Raw genomic sequence first — 27,370 nt, 5'->3', positions numbered from 1 at the left:
AGCTTTATGTCAGTGCAAATGAGATATTTCTATAAAATGAGTATTAAAGGGTGATTCTCAAAATAGGTAAAATTACGACTGTGATGCAGATATAAAAGGAACACATTTTATTTATCTATTTATTTTTTGGGGGGCCCTCACCCTCGTTATGTGGAGGTTCTCAGGCTAGGGGTTGAATCGGAGCTCAGCTGCCGGCCTACACCACAGCCACAGCAACGCAGAATCTGATCCACGTCTGTGACCTACACCACAGCTCATGGCAATGGCAGATCCTTAACCCACTGAACAAGGCCAAGGATCGAACCCACAACCTCATGGTCACTAGTAAGACTCATTTCTGCTGTGCCACAATGGGAATTCCAAAAGGAACACATTTTAAAGATTTTATTTAACTCATTATTTTGTTAATGCATTTTCAACTTTTTTTTCTTTTGTCTTTTTAGGGCCACACCCACGGCATATGGAAGTTCTCAGGTTAGGGGTCGAATCAGAGCTGCAGCTGCCAGCCTATGGCACAGCCACAGCAACGCCAGATCCCAGCCGCATCTGTGACCTACACCACAGCTCAAGGCAAAGTCAGATTCTTAAGCCAGTGAGCAGGGCCAGGGGTGGAACCCATGTCCTCACGGAAACCATTTGGGTTCATTACCACTGAGCCACAACAGGAACTTCTTATTTAACTTTTTAAGTGAAAGAACCAAGTAGATGTTATAACCCATTCAAAGTAGAATGCAGAGGACAGACATATTTATAAGTCAGGAATATTAAAATGACATGCAACAAATTCAGGCAAAACTTTCATCTTCTACGATATGAGAGGGAAGTCAACAAACATCTACTGGACAGGACAGAATTTGTTGTAGATAGACAATAACTATTCTGCATTATTATCAGTTTCCTATAATGTACAGAGTTGTAAAATAGCTTCCATAGAATCAGAATCAGATGACCTGAAAGGCTCTGCCTTTGACAGTGCATGTTTTCCATTGAAGTGTAAATTTTTTTTCTTACCTGAGTTACTAGAAAGCTTTTGGTTTTCTGAGCTCTCTAGAATGAAAGATAAGGGCTATAGTGCTATTGTATGTTTGATGTGACAGTACTTTGCAGGGGGGGTGGTAATAATTAAATGCAGAGGAGTGATTATAATTTTAAATAGACGGGCTGGAGAGGACCTGAGGGGGTGACATTGAAGATTGAGTCAAAGTAGATGAGATTTTTTTTTTTTTTTTTGCCTGAGTAACTGGAATGGTGGAGTTGCTATTAACCGAAATGGGGAGAGAGCAGTTGAGGTAGAGAGCAGGGGAGATGGAGATCACAACCTCAGGACTGGCCTTTAGGGGTTCAAGTAGAGATGCTGAGGCCCTTAGAACCCCTTAGCTGGGGTTCAGGGAATATGTATGGGCTCGAAATAAACATTTGGGAGTTAATGTGTATAGTTGACATTTAAAGCTTGCAAACTAGATGAGATCACTTAAAAAAGCTCCTTCTACATGCCAGGCATTGTGCTAGTCCATGTAGAGATAAATTAAAAATTGCCTTTGGAGTTCCTCTTGTGGCTTAGCAGGTTAAGAACCCGACTAGTATCTATGAGGATGTGGGTTTGATCCCTGGCCTCGCTCAGTTGATTAAGGATCCAGTGCTGCTACAAGCTGAGGCATAGGTTGCAGAACTGTGGCTTGGTTCTGGCATTGCTGTGGTTGTGGCCTAGGCTGGCAGCTGCAGCTCTGATTGAACCCCTAGCCTGGGAACTTCCATGTGCCCACAGGTGTGGCCCTAAAAAGAAAAAAAAAAAATTGCCTCTGTCCTCAAGGAGCTTATGGTCTAGTAGGAGAGGCAGATGTAAACAGTTAAGGCAAAATAAAAGTATACTAACATAAATACACATAAATTACAGATTATTTGGTGAGGTCAAATCTGAGTCATCCAGGAGTTCCCTGGTGCTCTAGTGGTTAGGACTTGGTGCTTTCACTCCTGTGTTCCAGGTTCGATCCCTGGTCTGGGAACTAAGATTCCCACATTAAGCTGCTGCATGCCAGGGCCAAAAAGAAGAAAAAAAAAAATCTGAGTCATCCTAAACTCTATCACTCTCAAAGCCACTTGTTCAGTGGCCCCACCGTGAGATGTACAGAAGATAGTCACAGTCTGGTACCTTTTACATCAGCTGGCTTTTTCACTAATCCGCTACACCCAGCATGTTTCCGCTGATATTGGAAAAACTCACTGGTGACACGTTGGCATGGCTTACAACTCTGTGTTATTTGGCCTTTGTCTTATTTCTTGCTTTGTTCCTTGCTCTGACCATAGTGACAGAGATGATTGGGATTCTGGTAACATCTTTCCGGCATCATCTTTAATAAAACAAGGCCTGTGGAGAATTACTCTCTGGAGCCCTTAAACCACAATTGCTAATCAATAGCCATATCAAAGAATGCATCGAAGCCCATGTTCCCACACTGACTACCTGAGTTAGTATTCTGCCTCACTTGGCTTTGTGTTTTTTTTTTTTAATCGAAGTATAGCTAATATACAATACTATATAAGTTATAGGTGTGTAATATAGTGGTTCACAATTTTTAAAGATTATTCTCCATTTATATTTATTATAAAACATTGGCTATATTCTCTGTGTTGTGCAATATGTCCTTATAGCTTATTTTATACATAATATTTTGTACCTCTTAACCTCTTACCCCTGTGTTGTCCCTTCTTTCCTCTCCCTACTACTACCCACTTGTTTGTTTTATATATCTGTAAGTCTGCTTCTTTTTTGTTATATTCGCTGGTTTGTTGTATTTTTTAGATTCCACATGTAAGTGATACAGTGTTTGTGTTTCTCTGTCTGACTTATTCACTTAGCATAAGGCCCTCCAAGTCCATTCATGTTGCTGTAAATGGCAGAATTTTCTTCTTTTATGGCTGCAGCTTTGTATTTTTGAAATGTACTCTGGCTGTAGAGTGAAAAATGAATTAAGAGAGGGAACAAAACAGACACAGGCAACATTCGATTGCTATTTCTTAGCCTTAACTTGCCCTTCACATTGATATTTAGTGACTTATAAAGACCTGTAGGGCAGAAATGGCGTAACAAGTATGCAGGAATGGAAAGTTTATGTTGCTGTAAAATGCAAATTTGAGGATTAGGGGAAATTTTCTAGTAAATGTATGTAGTTGCACACTTTACACTTTTAGCTCCTGTACATTGTATTATAATGTAACCTGAGGAGTTCCTGTTGTGGTACAGTGGAAACAAACTTGACTAGAATCCATGAGGATGTGGGTTTGATCCCTGGCCTTGCTCAGTGGGTCAAGGATTTGGCATTGCCATGAGCTGTGGTGTAGATTACAGATACGCTCTCATTTGGCATTGCTGTGGCTGTGGTATAGGCTGGCAGCTGCAGCTCCCATTCAACACCCAGCCTGGGTACTTCATATGCCGCAGGCGGCCCTAAAAAGCAAATAATAATAACAATAATAATGATAATAGTAATAGTAATAAAATGTAACTTGAATGGCAGTTCCTCAAAAAAACTAAACAGAATTACTATTGGATCCAGCAATTCCACTTTGGAGTACGTAAAATAATTGAAAGCAGGGACTCAAACAGATATGTGTGTATCAGTCTCCAAGGCAGCACTATTCATGCTAGCCAAAAGGTGGAATCCACCCAGATGTCCATGGGGTGATGGAGAAAAAGAATGAATAAGCAAAATGTAGTACCTGCATATAATGAAGTATTATTTAGCCTTAAAAAGGAAGGAAATTCTAACACATGCTGTAACATGGATGCATTTTTAAGACTTTATAAGTGAAAGAAGCCAGACACAAAGGAGCAAATATATTGAACAATTCCATTTATATGCGGTACTTGGAATAGCCAACTTTATAGAGATAGAAACTGGAAACGTGGTTACCAGGGGCTGGGATTGGGAGATGTTATGTAATGGTCCAAGTGTCAGTTTGTCATGATGAAAATGTCCTCGAGAAAGGATATAGCAATGGTTGTTGCACAATAATGTGAATGTTCTTAATGCCACTGAACTGCACACTTAAAAATGGTTAAAACGGTAAATTTTATGTTAAACGTATTTTAGTATAAAAAAGTGACCCAAAAATACATGGAACTGTAAGAAAGAACAAGGAAGATGTCTATAGCTAATATTGGACTGATAGCAAGAGACTTCCAAGATAAAGTACTATTGTTTGTGTAAATATTCACATTTGCTTTTATTTGCATAAAAATGCTGGAAAGATTAACAAGCAACTAATAAAAGTTGTTACTTCTAGGAGGCAAGAGGGCCTGTGGTCACTGGGGACAAGAATGGTAGTGAGGCATATCAATGTATATTCTTTTATGTGCTTTTTTTTTCTTTTCTAGCCACACCTGTGGTATGTGGAAGTTCCCAGGCCAGGGATCGAACCTGCATCACAGCAATACCCAAGTCACAACAGTGACAACACTGGATCCTTAATCTGATGAGCCAGCAGGGAACTCTGTTCTTTCATGAACCTTTGATTTTTGAACTATGTAAATGTATTTATTCAAAATAATGTTTAAACATCGGACTTTAGGTAGATTCATTGTAGAGATAACAGTTATTTGTAGTCACAAAATTGCTAGATGTGACATCCCCTCCCCTGGACAAGTGGGAGGCCTGTGCCACTGTTTGGTGTTTCAAGAGCCTGGTTTAGATGTAGAAGTGAGTTTCACCTTTCCTTCCACTGCAGGCAGCAAAATGAACATATTTTTGGTAGATACTTAATAAAATCAAACTCTTCAAATTCATCAGTACCAAGAGCCATAGAGAGAGAGGCAGACAAGTCATTGTGTCTGGAGCAAGGACTAGTACCAGGGTCCAAGTGCTTGAAGGTTGACCATGGCAATTTGGGTCATCATTAAACACATGATTCGACTGAGCTTGGGAGCTAAAGCATTCAATAACAACAAGCAGGAAACTATCTGGATAGAGCTCTGCATTCCTCCAGAATGCCAGTTTCTCTGATTCCACCATTAATTTGGAGCATATTATGAGTATCATCTGTATCTGAAGCCAGAAACAGGACTGCTTAACCTTTCTTAGGCCAAAATGAGAGAACTGTGAAATCTATCACTGAAAATAGTAAAGAAATAGATAACTGGAAATGGTCTATAAAAGTTCCAGAGATGGAGTTCCCATTGTGGCTCAGTGGAACGAAATATGACTCACATCCATGAGGATGCATGCTCAATCCCTGGCCTTGCTCAGTAGGTTAAGGATCAGTCGTTGAGTGAGCTGTGGTGTAAGGTCACAGATGTGGCTCGGATCTGGTGTTGCTATGGCTGTGGCAACCTTATGAAGCACACAGAAGGTGAGCTTTAGTGTAATAAAAATAACTTGATCAAAGCCAAATATTAAAAAAAAAAAAAGGCTTGGATTTAACTAGATCCTTCCGATTTCAAAATCCTTGCTTTTTCCACTTCAGCTAATAAAGTACTTGTCTTCAGTTCCCACAACATGGAGGGAAGTCAGACATACAAACAGATCAACAGGGCAGAGAAAAACAAATTGCTTAGCCATTCTAATAACTTTAAATGAGTAGAGCATACCTTGAGTGCCTGTGATGTTAGAGTCATCTGATCCCTGTCTCTGAAACTTTTATTTATTTATTTATTTATTTAGTCTTTTTAGGGCTGCACCCGCAGCATATGGAGGTTCCCAGGCTAGGAATCGAATCAGAGCTGTAGCCACTGGCCTACAACTCAGCCACAGCAAGCAATGCCAGATCCGAGCCACGTCTGCGACCCACGCCACAGCTCACGGCAATGCTGGATCCTTAACCCACTGAGCGAGGCCAGGGATCAAACCTGCATTTTCATGGATGCTAGTCAGGTTCGTTACTGCTGAGCTATGACGGGAACTCCAAGAGAAAAATATTTATGTATAATCATCTTGCACATAGAAAGTACTCAATAGGAGATTTGTCCCCTCTCCCTTTTTGTATCTTCCACAGAGCTTTGCATTTAAAAGGTATTTGAAATATTTATCGAATTGAGTATGTTTCTATCTATTAAGTATGAACCCTGCCTGGTTAAGGACAGCCTGAGGCAGGCATATTTATAAGGCTTTCACCTTGAGCAGCTCATGTTATTGTTGCTAAATATTTTATCAAGCAGCTGCTTGTATGTGCCAAGTACTGAGTTTTCAGTTGCTGATCTGCTCTATCTTTCCTTCTTATTATCAGAGTTCAGCTTGAAGCTGCTACTTCTTAACGATTTCTTAACTTCCTGCAACAGGAACATTTACAGAACCTCTTCTCTACACTAATTCTTTTATCAGTGGGTTTGACAGTTGTTCCCTTACACTCACTACTCTTCTAAAAATCCTCAATCTTATGCTCTAGGCATGGATAAGTTAGGGATTTTTAAGTATCTTTCCTTCTTTTTTCAAATGTTTATTGAGCACATATTGTGCTGGAGTCACTATAAACAGTACTCCTGCTTCCCCAGAAGCCCAAATACACATAGAAAAAGGATTGGAAAGGTATGTGCCAAGATGTTGACAGAGTTTGTCTTTTAAGCAGTGGTATTTGGGTGTTTTTGTGTGTTTTTTGTTTCTGTCTTTTTGAGGCCGCACCCATGGCATATGGAGGTTCCCAAGTTAGGGGTCAAATCAGAGATGTAGCCACCAGCCCACGCCACAGCCACAGCAATGTGGGATCTGAGCCATGTCTGCGACCTGTACCATAGCTCATGGCAACGCCAGATCCTTAACCCATTGAGTGAGGCCAGGGATTGAACCTGCATCCTCGTGGATTCTAGTTGGGTTTGTTAACTGCTGAGCCATGACAGGAATGCCTAGATTTTTTTTTTTTTTTTTTTGTGGTCTTTTTGCCATTTCTTTGGGCCGCTCCCGCGGCATATGGAGGTTCCCAGGCTAGGGGTCCAATCGGAGCTGTAGCCACTGGCCTACCCCAGAGCCACAGCAACGCGGGATCCGAGCCGCGTCTGCAACCTACCCCACAGCTCACGGCAACGCCGGATCGTTAACCCACTGCGCCACGACGGGAACTCCGATTTTTTTTTTTTAATGTTGCTTATCTAGATTATCTAAATTTTAAAAATTTCCTTTTGAAGTTATAGGATGTGCATCATTCTCCCACTCCTCGCTGACCGGCTGGTGACCTCTCTCTTCCTCTTTCATTTAGCTTTTGCGAGAATTGAAGCATCCTAATGTGATTGCACTGCAGAAGGTGTTCCTTTCTCATAGTGACAGGAAGGTGTGGCTGCTGTTTGATTATGCAGAACATGATCTGTGGGTAAGTCAACACTCACTTTATTTTATATGAAGAAATAAATGTATGCACTTACATATTGCTAAGGCACAGAAAGGAAAACTTGCTCTGCTGACCATAGTTCAAAATAAATATACTAAATGCAAATTTTGATTTAAAAGAATTAGAGCAATAAACATTAACCCCCTCTTTTACTGTGACATTAGTATTTGTAACATTCAGAAATTTCACTTCAAAAACATTGTTACTGAGGGGGAGATTATAATTTTATGCAAGAAAAATGGCAATTTACTAATTGTGCATTGAAAGTTCCTTTTTTTTTTTTGTGGTACACACAGTTGTTGAAATTTAACCAGTTATGTACTCGTGAATAGTTTCTGTCTCTAAGTTAAGGTCAGTCTCTTGCAACATTTTGCCATTTAAACCAGCTCCACTAAATAGAATACATATGGTTTTGTAACTATTAGGAATGTTTCTATCAATATATAAAAGAAGCCAAAAATTCTAGTTTCACATATTTAAAGTTAGGAATCAGAGCATTTAAACATTTTATCCCAGGATTTGCTAAAAGCAAAAAAATTCAAACAGCAGTAAGTTCAAATTTTGGATAATTATTAATTTTGATTCAATATAATATGGTTTGTCATCTATATAAATTACAAATCTTTTTAAGAATAACATTTAGAAACTCATAAATCTTGAAGGAATTTTCAGAGCTTATGTTTATACAGCAGATATTGACAAGAACCTCCTCTTTCATGGATCTTCAGTACCGGTTTTGACATGTTTTGGACAAGGATGGGTTAAAGATAGAGGTGGATGTAGGAGTGTGGGGCAGGTAGAATTTTTTCTCTTTCATTACAATGTTTTTGTAGTGAAAAACACCCACAATCTAATATGTGTACATAAAAATTTGAATATGGTGATTGAATTGTGTTTATTTCAATGAGATTGAATTCCCTGTTTTTCTCTCCCTCCCCCTTTCTAGTGATTTGCTATTTATTTATTTGTTTATTTTGCTTTTTTAGGGCCTCACCTACAGCATGTGGAAATTCCCAGGCTAGGGTTTGAATTGGAGCTACTGCTGCCAGCCTACTCCACAGCCACAGCAATATAGGATCTGAGCCGCATCTGCTACCTACACCACAACTCATGGAAACACCAGATCCTTAACCCACTGAGCAAGGCCAGGGATTGAACCCTCATCCTCATGGATACCAGTTGGATTCGTTTCCTCTGTGCCACAATGAGAACTCCCATGATTTGCTGTTCAGTATTGACTACAAGAATATATTCTAACTTCATTATGTACTAGGAAAAGGGAATTTTCCAATAATTCTAATATACATATAGTCAGTGATGTTACCCAGACACACTAAGTACTAACTTTTATAGAATAGTAAAGATTTACAGTTTTTTTCTTTTTGTTTACTCTTTCTTTCTGTTAGTAGAGAATACAACATACTATTTTAGGCAGGTTTTTAAATATCATTGCTTTTTAGTTCTTGGTTTTATTTAATGAAAATCTTAATGCTTTCAGCAAATCTAGGCATTATAACCACATAAATATTGTCACATTCATCCTCAATGCAGATTTTGTTTTGGTTTTATCTTATTATTCAAATTATTTTTTGTGTGTGTCATTATTGGCTTTTAACAAGTAATCTTAAAATGTAGAGAATTTGGAGTTCCCATTGTGGCACAGTGGAAACGAGTCCGACTAGGAACCATGGGGTTGCAGGTTCAATCCCTGGCCTCACTCAGTGGATTAAGGATCTGGTGTTTCCGTGAGCCGTCGTGTAGGTTGCAGATGTGGCTCGGATCTGGTGTTGCTGTGGCTCTGGCGTAGGCAGCCAGCTGTAGCTCCGATTAGACCCTTAGCCTAGGAACCTCCATATGCTGCAAGTGCAGCCCTAAAAAGATAAAAAAGAAAAAGAAAAAAAAGAATGTAGACAATTTATTGCAACCTTGATTGTGTTTTATTGACACAGGCAAAGACTATATGTTATTATATTTTTTTTTAAATTTTCAGCATATTATTAAATTTCACCGTGCATCAAAAGCAAATAAAAAGCCCATGCAGCTGCCGAGATCTATGGTTAAATCATTACTTTACCAGATTCTTGATGGTATCCATTACCTCCATGCAAACTGGGTGCTTCACAGAGATCTGGTAAGTATGATTCTTTTAAATTGATCAATTTTTTTCCCTTTCTTTTTAAAAATATCTTTTTTTCTTGGTACAATTATGATGAATGTTAAATATAGAAAAATTTGAAAATGCACAGAAGCAAAAAAGAAGGAAATAAAAATCACCCATAAGCCTATGATCAAAAGATTACCATTATTAACATTTGATGTCTGTTCTTCTACAGCTATAAAGTCTGTAGTTCTCAACAAATGATTGGAATAATATTGATGGAATGGTCATGGCAACGAGTACTTTTTGATTCTTTTTGTTTTTGTAATTTTGCTCATCATTAGCAAAAACATTATTAATTAAAGACTGGGTTCCTGGGAGTTCCCATTGTGGCTCAGTGGGTTTAAACCAGACTAATATCCATGAGGATGCAGGTTCAGTCCCTGGCCTCCCTCAGTGCGTTGAGGATCCAGTGTTGCCTGCAAGCTGCAGCATAGGTCGCAAACGCAGAGCAGGTAGCAGATGCTGCTGGGATCCAGCACTGCTGTGGCTGTGACATAGGCCAGGCAGCTGTGGCTCTGATTCGACCCCTAGCCTGGGAACTTCCATATGCCACAGGTGGAGGCCTAAAAAAGAAAAAATGGGGGGGGGGCAGGGGGAGGAAAAAGCATTGTTTTTCAAAACTAAACTGAAATAATGACAATGCATCCAGTAAACAGAATGTTGTTAGTATTAACAAAAAGTACATGAATACATCTAATGGGGGAATGTACTTATTAGGCATATTAGCCACAATTAAAATGTTTGATTTTATTTTTTTACTCATTGTACAAATAACATAGGGTTAATGTCAAATTATATGCTATTCATCTTTTCATTGTTAATCCTTTTAGTTCATGTTGATGAATTTTTTTTCTGTTACTTTATTTTTCAGACATTGGGTACTGAGTAGCTTTCATACCCATGAGTTTACAATTGGAAGCTTTATTTTGCAACCCCCTCACTCCCCGCCAAAGTGGTTTCATGATTACTTATTCCTTAGGATTTTCAAGATTCTAGGGATATGGTAGGAATAAATTTAGGTCGATTCCATTTTTTTGTTTAATCGAGGACAAGTATTTATTATAAAAAGGACAATGTATTTATTATACAAGGAGATCTAGATAGTACCCCTTGCTACCTTGTCAGTCAGGCCTAGTCATTTGGTTTGACCACCTCTTGCTGTGGCACTGAAGTTAAATTGGAGCCAAATGAAAGGGCCCACAAAGATGCATTTACCATTTCAGCAGAAGCAATTCACCTCATAATTTTAAACTATGGTTCTCAAAGCCTTCCACCTGTCCACTTTACCATTCCCATGAATGAGCAGGTTTTTAAATCGTTCCTGGGTACATGAGATCGTTCTAGGTCAAAATCTCCTTCATGAATTGTTTTAGATTTTAATTTGCCATATACTTAATGTAGCTTAAGTGAGTTATACTTTTGAGGTCATATTCATCTTTGAATCATTGATCAGAATCCTTTACTAAAATCTTTAGTAAATTAGTAAATTATTCTCAACTCTTCTCTTTTTTCATAAAATTGTTTATTTTTGTTCTAAATAGCATAGATTAACATATTTTATTTGTGATGTCGTCACCTGGATATCTAGTGGTATTAATACCCAGTATGAACAGGGCTGGGTTTTCCCCCATCTAAATTTACTGCTGCTTTAGTGTCCTCTATTTTGGTTATGGCACTACCCTTCTTCTATTCTCAAACTTTTTTTTTCTTTTTTTTTGCTTTTTAGGGCCACATCTGCAGCATATAGAAGTTCCCAGGCTAGGGGTCTAATCAGAGCTGCAGCTTCTGGCCTACACCATAGCCACAGCAATGCCAAATCCAAGTCACATCTGCGACCTACACCACAGCTCACAGCAACACTGGATCCTTAACCCACCGAGCAAAGCCAGGGATCGAACCTGCATCCATGGATTCATTTCTGCTGCGCCATAATGGGAATTCCTCACAACTTCTTTTACCCCTTTAGACCCTTATACTTTACATCCAGAACTTGCCTAGTCCTGTCAGTTTCACCTCTAAAATATCTCTGCCATTCATCTGTTTCCATCCTAGTGCCCCATTCCTAGTTCAGGCCTTTATTATCTTTTTCTGTAGTGCTAGCCTTTTAACTTGTCTCCATGTCAGCAATCACTTTCCCTTCCAGTCCATTCTAAACCTTCTATATAATTACTCATGTCCTGCTCAAGAACTTTAGAATAGTTCCTCATTAATTCCGGACTAAAGCTCTAGGCTTTTTTTGGCTTTGAGTTCTTATCAGGTATAGCTCCAACTGCCTTTAAAATTTTTCTTCTATATCCCTATGATCTTTCCTTACACTGTACGATTGAACTATTACTTGTTTTCTGGATCCTCCTGAGAGTTCCTGCCTCAGTGGCCTTTATTTGTCCTGTCTTAAACTCACCCCTTACCCCATCTCTATGAATTTAAATATTACCTGACATTTGGGACCCACACAAATGTTAAAACTTATCCTCATATCCATCCCTACTTGGAAATAATCTCTCCTTCTTGTTGGTTGCTGTTGTACTTCATCTTTACTTCTCTTAGGGCAATTATCTATTAGTGCTCTAGTAATTTAAATAGATTTAAACATCATCTAGAACATCAGCTTATTCAGAGAGTAGGGTCTCTGATTCATTTTGGTGCGCTACTGCTCCAGTACACAACAGGTGTTAAGAAAACCTTTCCTTAGTGAATGAATATCAGGAGTAATACTGATTGTTACGGCATGTTTTTGGATCAGGTAACATACGTCCTCAGCACACTCCCAAATAAACTTTTATTATTTCTTTCTATTTGCAAAGCATGGAGAGATGAGGACAGAACAAATATGACTGTTTCAAAGACCTTCTCAGGGGTTTGTTTGGTCTGAGAGAAGAAATACGATCTAGACACAAACAGTTATAAGATAGAATGTGATATGGCAATGTGAGAAGTACAGGCTGAAAGCTTCTCAGGGTTAGAAGAGGTTCTGAGTTGGGGGATAAGGGCGAGTTTCAGAGAGGTGCCATTCGAGCTGGACTTTGAAGGAAGAGTGGAATTTAAATAGGGATGTGAGAGATGAGGGCAACCTAACGGAGCGTTGGATATAAAACTGAGGTGAGAATGTACTTGAATTATCCCATAAAGAGTGTGTAGCTCTGTCTGGCTCAGAAATGCCTAAGGTGAATTAGGGTGGTATGAAGGAAGACAGTATGAAGTAGTATGAAGCCTGATTGAGGAAGGCCCTACATATCCAGTTAGGGACTTTGTTGGTTAAGTACTAAAAGTTTGTGGGCAACAGAAAAAGTTTGTTTTTTTTCCCCAAATTAAATTATTTTTCTCCATTAAAGCAGCCACTGCTGATTATTATTACCTCATCCGTAGCATGAACACAATATTGAATATGTGTTCTGAATGTGGTTCTGACCTAGTATAACACCGGGTTTATATTTTTCCCACACATTCACCCAATGCCTCTACTCCTTAAGTAAGTAACTCTAATAAGATTTGGAACTTTACGCCAGTAGGAATATCATCTGTGACAGCTTCCTCAGTTCTTTCACTGATCACGAGTCCTGCTGTCTGGACCATACTGTTGTATTATTATGGTTTTGCCAAAGTATTTTCAGGAGTAGAAGCCTAAAACTGTATGTTTATTTTATATTCAGTAGTACATATAGAAATATAAAGTATATCAAGTATGAGTCTGGTTAAAAGGAATATGATAGGGACATGTAAAAATTTATTTTTTCTTGTGTAAGCCTAAGAATAGAGTTGCAGTTTCAGTCAATGTGTAGGTTTTTTTTTTGTTGTTGTTGTTTTTAGCTAGCATTCTACTGTAAGCAAGATCTTGCCCTTCTCTCTTATTTATTTATTTATTTTTTAGGGCCGCACCTGTGGCATATGGAAGTTCGCAGGCTAGGGGTTGCACTGGGGCTGTAGTTGCCGGCCTAAACCACAGGCCCATAGCAACCAGCAACTCCAGATCTGAGCCACATCTGAGACCTCCACCACAAGTCATGGCAACACCAGATCCTAAACCGACTGATTGAGGCCAGGGATGGAACCCTTGTCCTCATGGTTACCAGTGGGGTTTGTTTCTGCTGAGTCACACCAGGAACTCCATTGTTTTTTTTTTTGTTTGTTTGTTTAAATGCTTCATTTCCTATTACTATAAGAAGTCTAGCTTTACACTATTTGTGAGTTACAACTGTTTCACAGTATGTACCGTCTCTGAGTTTTCATTTTGTGCGAGAAACCTAGAAAATTCATACAATTAAAGGTGTTAGAGTAAATATAAACTTGCATGGAATAGTATAACTGAACAAATTTAAAAAAAACCAGTGTTTTGGACTTCACACACAAAAGCATTACATTATCAGTAAGGTTGGTGTTTTTAAATTGTGATTGATTTCATATCTAGAACAGTATTTTAATTATGTCATTTGTATCCAAAATTTAATACAGAAATAGAGAATTTAAATAAAAAATCACCAAGAAAGCTTACTTATATTGAGGAATTGCTTTAAAAGGAAAGGAGAAAAGGATCTAAATATATTCATCTTAGTGGAGAGACAGTGAAATAGAGACATAAATCTATAAATAATTGGGAACTTGTAAACACCAAGGGAGAGAAGCTGTATTTTAATTTTATAGCAGGATATAGCTGAGAGTAAGAAGATGAAATATGGGATGACTCATTTTTATGGGATTGCTATTCTGGTAGATTGGAAGAATGCCAGGATATAGTTTATCTCTTTTTCAAAATTATGAGCTTCTTGAGAGCAAGGTTCATATCTCAGTAATTTTTGTATTCCTCACGTTGGCATATTGTTTGTACTCATAAGTTACTTGAATTGAATTTTAGCAAAGCATCTGGCTGTTCCATGTTATTCTTTAGCTAAGGTATAAATATGTTGGCTAAATGATAGTATTGTTAAGTGGATTTATGGCCTCTTAGTTATAGAATATTGCTACTGGATCAGTGGCATAAACTGAACTGTAAGTTTAACTCTTTTTTACTTTCATGTCTCTGCACCTAGCAGATGGTAAATGCTAAATCTTTATTGAGTAAAGGATTTGAACGAATGCTTCAGGGCCCTCACTCTAGTTCTGTCTTTTGAAAAAGTACTGTGAAAGTCCCATCCCAAAACTCTAACTTGAGGTTTGAAGGTAATTATTGTTCACAGTAGTGGGTGTGTACAGTGGGTATTTTGACGTCCATAGGCAGAAACGACTAGTCTTTGGTCTATAAACATGGTACATGGAAGTTTTCTGAGATCCAGTTAAGGTAGAAAATAATTTTATATCCAGTAATATTTGGAGATTTGTTTTTAACTAACATGACTTAACATTTTTGAATTGTCAAAAAGTCACTTCTGTTATAGACCTAAAGACTTACTTATTCTATCACAGTTTAATAATAATAAAACTTGTCAATACTTAGCAAGATATGATGTAATTCAGTTCATTAAAGAAAATGAGGCAGCTGGAGTTCCCGTTGTGGCGTAGTGGTTAATGAATCCAACTAGGAATCATGAGGTTGCAGGTTCAATCCCTGGCCTTGCTCAGTGGGTTAACAATCCGGCGTTGCCGTGAGCTGTGGTGTAGGTTGCAGACACAACTTGGATCCTGCGTTGCTGTGGCTCTGGTGTTGGCTGGCGGCTACGGCTCCGATTAGACCCCTAGCCTGGGAACCTCCATATGTTGCAGGAGTAACCCTAGAAAAGGCAAAAAGACAAAAAAAAAAAAAGGAAGAAAAAGAAAATGAGGCAGTAGACATTCTAGCTACAGAGAAATATATGACTTGGGATATTTTGTCATACTAACTGACAAAACTGTATAGCATGGGTTTGTTGATGTGTTTTTTCTTCCTTATGACGCCTGCTTGTTCAGGCAAAATTCCTAGTGGATTTTCAGCACCATCATAAGTTGTTTATGATGTGCTGACTGTGTATATTTTAAGTCTCTATGAGTAAGAAATTGCCCCCAGGTGTAGTATCTGTAACAACATTTATCATCTCACAGGTCCTATGTGTCAGGAATCTTGGTGTAGCTTATCTGGATTCAAAGTCTCATTAAATGGCTGCAGTTATCTCAAGTTTTGATTGGGAAGAGTCCACTTCCTGGTTCACTCACATGTTTTTTGCAGGATTCATTTCCTCATAGGCTGATGGGTGGAGGCCTTCCTTGGTTCCTTGTCACAGGGCCTCTCCATAGAGCATCTCAAAACATGGCAGTTTTCTTCACCAGAGTGGCAAACAGGAGGGCAAGAGAGTGTGTGTTAGCAAGATGGAAGTCACAGTCTTCTGTACATTAATCATGGAAGTGACACCTCACTACTTTTACTGTGTTGTGTTCATTAGAAGTCGCTAGGTATAGCCCATATTCAAGAGTAGTTGCATAAGCGTGTGTCTACCAGGGGCTGGGGAGGATGGGGAATCATATCTGAAGCTGCCTACCATAGAGTATAAGAGGTTTTTTAAATGATGTTTGGATCCAGTCATTGTCCTTTTTAGTTAAAATGTAGTAAAGGAAAGGCCAGAAGTCCCCCCTTTTCATATACAATTTTTTCCATATATGAAAGTTGCTTGGATCATGAGAGTTTCAGGGTAGTTTTAGTTCAAGAGAGCAAAAAAATATTATAATGCACCAATTTTTCCTTCATTCTACATTATTTGATGCCTTATTTCCAGAATTTAGTATATGTTCCTTATTTCTCCCTCCTCGCCTTTCCCCTTCCTCCTTCTCTACCTTGCTGTTGAATCACTGGTTTAATCCAGTTAAATCTAGAGGTTATGTCCCATTGAGATCTAGGATTTTTCACTTCAAGTAGAGGTTCTTTCTTTGTTATGCACTCTGAGGAGTTAGCTTATCACAAATATTAGTACTTTCTTCTTTCTATTTTTCTTTTTCACTCATTTGTATAAAGCAAAAAGGCAAAGAAAATTTAAATGATGGAAAAAAATTATTTTCTAAGTTTGATAATGCTCTTGAGTTGTAAAAGTTAGCTGATAAGCAGTAAGAGGAGAGCATGAAATATAGTCCTTGAGTGAAAGAAAGCATTTGAAGACTCTTCAGGAATATCTCTGTATGAAAGCCCAGTGTACAAAATCAAAGATGGCCCTCTGTTTCTACTTAGCTGGAAAAAAAAAGTGCTGTGCTGTTCTTTGTGAAAGTTTGATTAAAGTAAATGCTCAGTTGTTGGAGAATTATCTAGAAATCTCTGCTTTTCACAGCTTTCTTTCTTTCTTTCTCTCTTTCTCTCCCTCCCTCCCTCTCTCTCCCTCCCTCCCTCCCTCTCTCTCTCTTTCTTTCTTTCTTTCTTTAGCCTCACCCATGCATATGGAGGTTCCCAGGCTAGGGGTTGAATTGGAGCTACAGCTGCCAGCCTAGGCCACAGCCACAGCAATGTGGGATCTGTGCCCCATCTGTGACCTACACCACAGCTCACGGCAACGCCGGATCCTTAATCCACTGAGCGAAGCCAGGGATCAAACCTGCAATGTCATGGTTCCTAGTCAGATTCATTTCGGCAGCGCCACAACAGGAACTCCCACAGTTTTCTTCATACCTTGTGTGACAAGGAGCTGCATCAAGTCTTTAATTTTGTCTGTGATAAAGAGGGCCTGATAAGGCAAATGTTTTTATTTCAAAGAAACCCTTAAAATCTTACTGTGGCCATCATCCAGCATTTTGCAGGCATTTTAATAATGTTTTAGTGTTTTAGTCTTGCTTAGTTCTTATAATATGGGAGATTTTGAGATCTCAGATTAAAAAATTTATTTATTTTTTTGTCTTTTTCTAGGGCTGCACCCCTCGGCATATGGAAGTTCCCAGGCTAGGGGTCTAATCGGAGCTATAGCAGCCGGCCTACGCCAGAGCCACAGGAATGCCAGATTTGAGCTGCGCCTGCAACCTACGCCATAGCTCATGGCAACACCGGATCCTTAACCCACTGATTCCAAGGCCAGGGATCAAACCCATAACCTCATGTTTCCTAGTCAGATTTGTTAACCACTGAGCCACAACAGGAATGCCAAAAAAATTATTTAATCTTGGTACTTAAGCGTCAGTTTACTCATTTGTAAAATGACAGTAATAAGTACTGTATATGGTTGTTGACTCCATAGTCTTAGCTCCAAAGTTCCTGAATTCTTTCAAATTTCTTTTCTGTAGAAGCTTCTGTACATTCTTCTCAATTCCATCAGCAATCCAACAATGCCCTTTCTTTTAACCACTTCTTCCCCAGAATTCCTTTAGCCTGATACTCTTCCTAACCCCTTCTGCTTTACAAAGTAGAGCCCTACTATGAATATGAGAAACATGCTTCCTGGTGGTTTTTTTTTTTTTTTTTAAAAGTAGGCCATGTTTCATCTGGTTTATATTTAAATATTGCTAATACTTGCTGCCAAGCCTTCAGTTTAAAAATATAAACGTTAAAAAAACTTGTTTACATGAGATCAAAGTTAGAGTTTCACATACTTTTCATTCTAACGATTCCATGCTAATCAAATGACTATTATTCACTTGATTTATTAACATTCTACTTGAAAGAAGTATTTATTTTAATATGACATAATCATCTTAACTTAGAATGCTGAGCTAACAATGAAAAGTAAAATATGGCCCGGTTATCTTCTAACCTGCAATTTTAGGTGCTTTGGGACAGTTAGAGATCTTATCATGCTCATGTGTCACAATAGGGTTTTTGCTGATGACCTTTGCTTCCTGACTAGTGCCTTAGAGCCATGAGTGGGCCGGCTGCTCATGACTGCAGGCTGCAGGCCGTGGACGGTGGCGATGTCATCCATGTGCAGTGACTCCTGTCCTACTGCCCCTCTGCCCAGGCCTTGTGAAGATGGGCAAGGTAATGTTTCTTACAATGCTCTGGATACTGTGACATACACCTCACAGATGTAAGAAGGTATTATTGAGGTGTTTTCTAGATATGGGCTGTGATTCTTTTGGCATGTCCGTTTTTCCATCGTCCATACACATAGCCCAGTAACTGGAGCTTTCAGCAGAGTCCTGTGCCTCTGTGGGTTTGAGTTAGAGCAAAGTGCTCTACCATCTGTTTAGTAGGTAAGTGATAGACACTAAAAATCACACTTCTAAGCTGGCCAACTTCAAAGCAGACGTGGTTTGACCATAGTGGCCTTTGAGGCCTCGCAAGGTTCAGCTCAGAGACAGGGCTCTTTTGATGATTGCTAACTTTAGCATAGTTTTAGTTCCCTGTACTGACAATACAGGGAACTGCTATATCTAGAAGGCTATTTGCCAAGCTGACTTCAAAGTATCTAAAAGGATATATAATCAAGATAAATTCCACAGTGACAGCACTGGCAGAAACTCATTAGAACCAAGGCCCACAGAAGGAGCCCCAGTACTTTGAGGGCTGTGTTTAAATCTGAAGAATCAATTCAGGCATACTATTTTATTAAATTAATTTTATTGAGGTGGATTTTTTTTTTTTCTTTTTACAGCCATACCTGTGGTGTATGGAAGTTCCCAGGCTAGGGGTCTAATTGGAGCTACAGCTGCCGGCCTTTGCCACAGCAATGCTGGATCCTTAACCCAATGAGTGAGGCCAGGGATTGAACTGGCATCCTCACAAACAGTATGTCAGGTTCTTAACATGCTAAGCCACAGTGGGAACTCCTGAGGTAGAATTTGTATACAATAAGATGCACCCATTTTAATTACTAATTAATGAATTAGGACGAATCTTTATAGCACTATAGGCATTCTATTTGACAGCACCATAGGATGATTTCAAATCTCTAGTGAAAATTATGGTATGTTTATCAAGAAGGGATCTTGGAATTCCCGCATGGCGCAGAGGAAATGAATCCAACTAGGACCCATGAAGTTGCGGGTACGATCCTTGGCCTTGCTCAATGGGTTAACGATCCAGCATTGCTGTGAGCTGTGGTGTACTCTGGATCCTGTGTTGCTGTCACTGTGGCTGTGGCCGTAGGCTGGCAGCTGTAGCTCCGATTTGACCCCTAGAGTGGGAACCTCCATATGCTGCTGGTGCAGCCCTAAAAAGCAAAAATAAAATAAAATAATAAAAAAGAGGGGATCTTGCATTTAAGGACCGAGGATTCATTTCTCTGAGAGATTACTTATGATGGCGATTTTGTGCGATCATATTCTTTAGTAAGCACACATCTGGGTAGAAGTCTTCTTTTGGTGAGGGCTGTAGTCAGTTAAGTATGGTTCATTTTCCAGTTGTGCTTTTGTTCTTTTAACCCTGGTTTAGATGCGTCTCTGAGAGAATTGGGTTCTAATCCTGGGTCTGCTACTGTCTGTGGACAGTGAACTTGGTTGAGGTTACAGGTTTTTTTGCATTTCCTTATGAATAAAATGAGAGGGCTCAGTGATAACTCCTACCTCTGACATTCTTAATTTATCATGATAATAAGATTGAATTATTTGATTTGAATATGAATGTCACAAATGTAAACAGAAAACTACTTTTTACCAGTGTTTCTTCGCTGCAGATGCATTGTATTAGTTAATGAACAGGGTAGTATCTGAATGTCTTTGTAGCTTTATTTCCTGGCCTTGCTGTCAATAGGGAATGGATCTTGATTATATTGTTTGTGACCTTGAAGTTAGTTAAATAGCCTTCTAGATACATGTGTTTGTCTGGTATTAAGCTTTTTATAAAGGTTGCTTTTTATTGGTTCTTGTTAGAGAAAAGAAAACCTTATCTCTGCTGTTCAGGCCTGTAACCACTCCTAAAACACAAAGACAAAGAAGTGCATTGTTAAGTGTTGTGGTGCTCTGGGTTGGCAGGTGCTGTTTACCATGCATACTGAGGTTTAATTTACATAGGTGCCCATTACAGATACTTCTAGAGCATTTTAAGGTAAAATGAATTTAATAATAACATTTAATATATATTGCTTCCCTTTTAAGATAGCCTGCATCTATTTATAGATACATAATTTCTAACTGGGAAGGCATTTTCGATGAGAAATAGCACTTTAAATAGTGATTAGGTTCTCTGAATACAAAGTCCTGTTTAACTCACAATATACCTAAAGTATGACACTTAGAGAACTATGGAACCTAATGTCCATTTTTCTGGATTTCTGTGGGAGAAGTACTGGCTTATAGACTTAAAATATTTGCTTCGTAAGCATATGTCATACTAATGTGTTCCAGACAGTATGCTGGGCACTGGGAATTCCGGGGTAGCTAAATTATATTCCCTTTCCTCATGAGTGTGCGGTGTGGTGGGGAGGATACACATAAATGGATAAACATAAAGTAATAACGTTTAAAAAGAAATTGCAAGGTATATTCAGGGATCAGCTCTGCATGAGTTACTGAGAGCACAGAAGAATACCTGACTAGTTGGGATGGGTCTCTCTTGGAGGACTTGCACTGAGTTGAATCTGAAAGATGAGGAGAAATTTATAAGGAGGAACTGGGGAATGTGGGTGGGGAGAGCACTCCAGGCAGAGGCGACAGCATGAATAAAGGCAAGGGGTAAGAAACTGCATGCATTTGGGTGTTATTGGGGCAAAGCAAGAAGCAGTGAAAGAAGAGGGAGAGAGAAGTAGGAACTGGATTACAGTGGAACCAGATTACAGCTCCCAACACAGGGATGTGCAGCATTGGTTTGAGGGTGCAGTGATGGCAGCTCTATCAGGCTCAGGTCAGCGGCTGGTTGAGAAATGATGAAGGCCTGAAACAGGTCAGGGGTAATCAAGACAGAGAGGAGGGGAGATAAGAGATCACTGTTTAGGACGATAATCAGGCCTGAGGATTAATTGGAGTTAAGTGATAAAGGACAGGTGTTCAGACTTCTGCTTTTGTTGACTGAGTGACAGAGAAGGGAATACCAGCAGAAAGAGGCAGTAAAAACACTCAGCTTGAGCAAGCTGAATTTGAGATTGACTGTGGAGATGCCCAGCACACAGCTCACAGAGAACCTCTAGATATATATGAGTTTAGAGACCGAGAGGTATAGGTTTTGCAGTATTCACATGTGGGTGATTGCTGAAACTCTGGAGTAAATAAAATCAGGACTTTAATAAATCTATATTCAGAAGTAAATTCAGCATATTTTCTGGTAAGTGCTTACTCTAGTTTCTTTTAACTTCTTTTAAAATTGAGAACTTGTCTATCAAAGGACCATGAATACTAACCACTGGCCATTTTTATTCATTGATTTGTTTATTCATTCAACAAATAAGATTATATGCCTGGATTTCGGTAGATACATAAATTGGTAACAGATGTATCTTTCCTGCCCTTTAGGAGGTTGCAATCACAATAATCCGATTATATGTCTAAATCCTTTACTTTCAGTGAGATTATTTTAAGGGGTAAAGTTACGGTAGACTGATACTATGGGCAAGTGTCTATTTTGTTTGTTAAAAAAGTAGGTATCTTACTCATGGTTCTTTGCACTGTTTGTTACAACACAGAATCTTATTTGTTCAAGGCGAACAATGGAGAACAGTGTGAAGAAAGGAACATAAACTGAGGGTTTCTCCTGAGAATGTACTTCTGTATCAAATGTGATGAGAGCTGTGCCAATTCTATATTTAAATAAAAGAATAGTTATAACCATTAATATTAGGCTAGCACTGTTCATTGTTCAGAAACTAGTCTGATTGATACTGGTTTTTTTTTTTTTCTATTACTCAACATTGTAGACAATTGTGTTTGCGTTTTTCTGTCTTTATTGGTGCTGATGAGAGTCATCTTGTGTGTTTCATATTTTTGTCACAAATGTCCCGGGGTAGAGACTGCAAAACAAATGTAGTAGGATAATTGTATATCTTTAGGCTATTTTTTTATGATGTGCCAATTAACTGAAATAAATTTAACCCTATGGGGGGGAAATCGATTCTATGAAAGGAAAAGGTAAATCTAGAATACATGTAAAACATCATGCATGTAGATTCAAGAATTAACTAAATTCTGCTAAAATGAAGATATTTCAAGAATGATTTCCAAGTCATCATATTGTTTACCACATTATTTCCCTGACTTTTGCCTTTAAAAATACAATTTAACTAAAACGAACCCTGCAGCCTTGATTTGTCTATTCGATTTTATTGCTGATAAACTTAAATGTGAGGCATCCAACTCCTGCCATTTCTACTGTTTCTATGGTAACTAAAGTGTGCAAACCCAGCAGTATCACTTTCTTTCACAGCTGGCATTTTGTGTTCACAGTAAGAAGAGGGGTTTTAGTAAAGCATAGTCCGTGTTAATTGGGATGTAACTAGGTCAGAACAATTTTGGTAGCCTTTCTTCCTTCTTTCAGGTTTGTATGTGTGGGTGTGTGTGCATGAGTTGCAGTTTCCTTTGTTTTTTTAAAAGCATCACTTTCACTTAATCACCATCTAAGTTAGTCTTTTGAAAATTAAGCAATCATAACATCTGCAAACACACCTCATTGGAATCTTGAGGGTTAGATGGAGTTGCTTTGAGACTTGCCCCTAGCTTGGTAGGTTGTTGAGTATTATCCTTAAGCAAAAGGAAATTGAAGGAGTTCTGCCGTGGCACCATGGGTTGAGAATCTGACTGCAGTGGCTTGGATCACAGCTGCAGCCCAGATTTAATCCCTGGCCTGGGAACTTACATATGCCTTGAAGATAAAAATTTTTAAAACAATTTTTTAAAAAAGGAAAGGGAAATCAAAGAGTTCCCTGGTGGTTCAGCAGGTGGAAGATCCAGTATTGACACTGCTGTGGCTTGGGTTGCTGCCATGGCGTGGGTTTGATACCTGGCCTGGGAACTTGCATATGCTCCAGGTGCAGCCAAAAAAAGGGGAAAAAAGGGAAATTGATGTGAAAATGCCTTGAAAAGTTAAATGTATTTTAATGGTGATTATATTATTTATTTTGTTTTTATTTTGAAACATCAAGTATGACCTTAACATTTAACTTACTTGTCCAAAGGGGCAGATAATCCCAGTTAAGAGGTGAACGCTAGAAAATGATTCCCTCTGCAATTCTAGATTTTAACTTGACTGCAGGAGCCCTTTTCTGTGGCTCTTAGCCAAGCCCTGGGTTGCTTACTCAGACTATAAAAAGAGCTCATAGTCATAGCTCCCCTAAACCACATCACTGCTTCTGCCCTCATCTCAGGCTCTACATGAAGACCCCACACTTAGAGTTTCCATAGGTTCTGGTATATCATGTCAACAGTATTCTCTACTAAATCAGAACTAGCTAGATGCTCTTTTCTCTGTCTCCTCATTCCATCGCGGTGCTCATATTCATATTCTGTTTCCATATAGCGTGACTTCTAATGAGAAATAGCTAACAGTGATCCCAGGCCATCTTCCTGCTTTTTTCCCATTCAGCAGCTCATAATCTACTTTCATTTCTACTAGGAAGCAATTTTTGTTCCATTATCTCTTTGTGTTCTTATATCTTTATTTTTAAAGGATTTAAGCTCAAAATCTAGGAATTGCAAATAATCTAATAAAGCATACATAATATGGTTTATTTAATAATTTTACAATTAAAAAAACTTCATATCCCAGAGACTCCCATTCTCACTAAAGGTTTGAAAGAATGTACTCTAAATCTGCCTTTACCTTTCCCCCATTTATTTGGGTCTCCTTTACTGTGTCTGGCTTCTGTAAGTGCACAGAAATTATTTTTTTCTGAGTCACCAATGACCTTTCAATTATCCCACAGTTGCCTCTTCTCAGCTTTCATTCTGTTGCAGCGGAAGACTCCTCTTCCTTTTAAAACTCAGTTTCAAGAACCCTGTACCATCTATGTTTTCTTATCTTAGAGCTTCGTCAGCTCCTTCATTGGCTCTTTTTCTTCTACCCTTTATTCCTCTCAGCATTATTTTTTCTTATATTAAAAAAATACCATTTCAGGAGTTCCCACTGTGGCTTAGCAGAAACAAACCCAACTAGTGTCCAAGAAGATTCAGGTTTGATCCCTGGCCTCACTCAGTGGGTTAAGGATCTGGCATTGCCATGAGCTGTGGTGTAGGTCACAGACACGGGCTCACATTCCACCCTCATTGCTATGGAGGTGGTGTACGCTGGCAGCTGTAGCTCCCATTCGACCCCTAGCTTGGGAACTTCCATATGCAAACCGGCAGCCCTTAAAAGCAACAAAAACAAAAACAACAAAACAAACACCCCCCCCCCCCAAAAAAAACAAACATTATGGACATATGTAATGTGGAAGGAAATGATAAGTCTCTCCAAACCCTACTGTCAGAGATTGGGCAGAATCTATAAATAAATTATGCAATTTGTAAAAATCATGGGTAAGACAGAAAGATAACAAAATGCTGCTAATGCTAGTCATGTAAAACTTAGTCTTTCCAGGCCCCCACATCATTCAATATGATCAGCAACCCCCTCCTTAATCTTTGTCTCAACCCTCCCCTGCTCCTGCTCCACCTCTTCTCTCCGGTGGACTCCAGCCACATTGACCTCTTTGGTCTTTCTCCAGTAAGCCAGCCTGGCAGCTCACGAAGGTTTTTCCGGACCCCCCCAAACACCATGATCTTGCTCTGCTGCCATTCTTGTGGCAGCCCTCATCAACTCTTAGAGCATAGGCCAGACAGTGCTCAAGAACCTGTCCTCAAGAACTTGTGCCCAAAGCAGAACACTGCAAGCAGCAAGCAAGCCATTACTTGGGTGTTTTTAGAGTCCTCAGCGCCTTGTCACTCTTTCTCCCTGATTCCTGCTGTTCTCCCTAGCATGTCTCCAGTTCCCCAGGCAGACTCCTGCATCAGGCCTTTCAACTTACTCTTCCCTTATTACACACTTTCTTCAGGTTTTACCCCAATGTTACTTCTCAAGGAGGCAGTCCATAAAATAATGCTGAAAATAGGAGTTCCTGTCGTGGTGGCACAGCACAAATGAATCCGAGGTTGTGGGTTCAACCCCTGTCCTTGCTCAGTGGGTTAAGGATCCGGCATTGCCTTAAGCTGTGGTATAGGTCTCAGATGTGGCTGGGATCTGGGGTTGCTGTGGCTTTGGCATAGGCCGGCAGCTGTAGCTCCAATTAGACCCCTGACCTGGGAACCTCAATATGCCATGGGTGTGGCCCTTTAAAAAGCAAATAAAATAATGCTGAAAATAACATTCCAACCCCCTCCCAACAGTACCTATCCCCATTTCTTGCTTTTTTTTGGTCTTTATCGTCTTCTTAATATATGCTAATATACAAAAGAATATTTGGTATATTTGTATGTACCTTACAAAGCATAAGTCAAGAACCTGTCACTTAACCCAGTAACTGGAATCTTACCATTATCTTGCTTCTATTTATGTTTTTTCCCTCCTCCTGCCTCCTCCCAAGAGGTAACAAACATCCTGAATTTTAAATCTATTATTTATTTCTTTAAGAAAAAGTAGGTTTATCACATTGTCTATATGCCTAAACAGTACAATTTTTTTTTTAGCTTTGCTTGGTTTCAAGCTTTATGAAAATGGCATCCTTCTGTATATAGTTTTCTGAACTTGTTTTTTCACTCAACGTGATGCTTCCAAGATCTGAACATTTTTTAACCTTTTTCTGTAGTTCAGTGACTTTCATTGTTGTTTTAAAATTCATTGTGTGACTTTACTACAATTAATGTCTCCATTTTTCTATTAGCTAGAAACTTGGGTTGTATCCAGTTTGTTGTTTGTTGCTTTTTTTGGGGGGGGGTGTTACAAACTGTGCTGCTGTGATCATTTTTTAATGTATCTAAATATGGAATTACTGAGTCAAGGAGTATACAATTGTTCATTTTTGCAAGATGATGCCAAATTATTTTCCAAAGATGTTATACCAATTTACTCTCCTACCAGCAATGTATTGGAGTCTCCGCGACCTACTTCCTACTCAACTGTTCTTAATTTTTACCAATCTACTAGGTTAAAAATGATATCTCCTTGTGACTTTAATTTGCATTGCCCCCATTATTGATGAGATGTAGCATCTTTTCATATACTTAGTGGTTAAACATATTTCTTCTTTTGTTAAGTCCCTGTACATTTTGTCCATTTTTCTCTTAGTTTTTTTTTTTCATATTTGTAGGTGTTCTTTATTCTGGATACTAAATCTTTGTTACTATTATTGATATATGTGGCAAATACTTCTTCCCATTTGTGCTTTGTTCTTTTTATTTTCCTTATCTTTGATGATTGGAAGTTATTTTAATAGCCAAATTTTTTCTTCTATGCTTATTGTTTGTATCTTGTTTAAGAAATTCTTTCCTATCTCAAGGTCAGAAAGATAATCTCCAGTTTTTTTCTTTCCCTCCAGAGTTTTAAAGTTTTGCTCTTCACATTTAATTCCTTAATCCTCCTGAAATTGATACTTATGGTATGAGATGAGGATTCATTCTACTTATTTTTTCCCCATTTGGATAACCAGTTGCGCCAGCACCATTTATTGATTAGTCTTTCCTTTCTCCGCTGAAGTTCCTCTTCTCTCAGTATCACTGTTCCATCTGGGTTCTCTGATCTCTCCTGTTGCTCATTTTGTCTATCCCTGTACCAGTACCACATTGTTTTAATTACTATAGCTTTAAATAAATCTTGATATTATGCTTTTGTTTACAAATTTTTTTTATTGTAGTTGATTTACAATGTTGTACCAATTTCTGCTGTAAAACAACTCACTTATATGTATACGTACATCCTTTTTTACATCCTTTGCCATCATGGTCTCTCCCAGGAGACCAGATATCATTCCCTGTGCTATACAGTAGGACCTTGTTGTTTATCCATTCTAAACGTAATAGTTTGCATCTATTAGCTCCAAACTCCCAGTCCATCCCACTCGCCCCCACCCCACACCCTGGCAACCACAAGTGTGTTCTCTGTATCCGTGAGTCTGTTTCATAGATCGGTTCATTTGTCTTATTTTTTTCTTTCTGGGGCCGCACCCACAGCATATGGAGGTTCCCAGGCTA

At 38.9% G+C, this 27,370-nt stretch overlaps 1 protein-coding gene across 5 annotated transcripts in view; it reads left to right on the top strand.

Moving 5' to 3' along the window:
* Nucleotides 1-27,370, top strand: part of CDK19 (cyclin dependent kinase 19) — a 198,569-nt gene that overhangs the window by 128,887 nt on the left and 42,312 nt on the right. For all 5 annotated transcript variants that reach the window (XM_047762707.1, XM_047762731.1, XM_047762698.1 and 2 more), the window contains 2 exons: nt 7,183-7,293; nt 9,302-9,442. In XM_047762707.1, coding sequence (XP_047618663.1) covers nt 7,183-7,293; nt 9,302-9,442 — 252 coding nt within the window. The remainder of the gene's footprint in view (nt 1-7,182; nt 7,294-9,301; nt 9,443-27,370) is intronic.

The sequence above is a fragment of the Phacochoerus africanus genome, chromosome 2 (assembly GCF_016906955.1).
Source record: "Phacochoerus africanus isolate WHEZ1 chromosome 2, ROS_Pafr_v1, whole genome shotgun sequence".
NCBI classification, from domain to species: Eukaryota; Metazoa; Chordata; class Mammalia; order Artiodactyla; family Suidae; genus Phacochoerus; species Phacochoerus africanus.
This window is presented reverse-complemented; position numbering and strand designations above follow the sequence as displayed.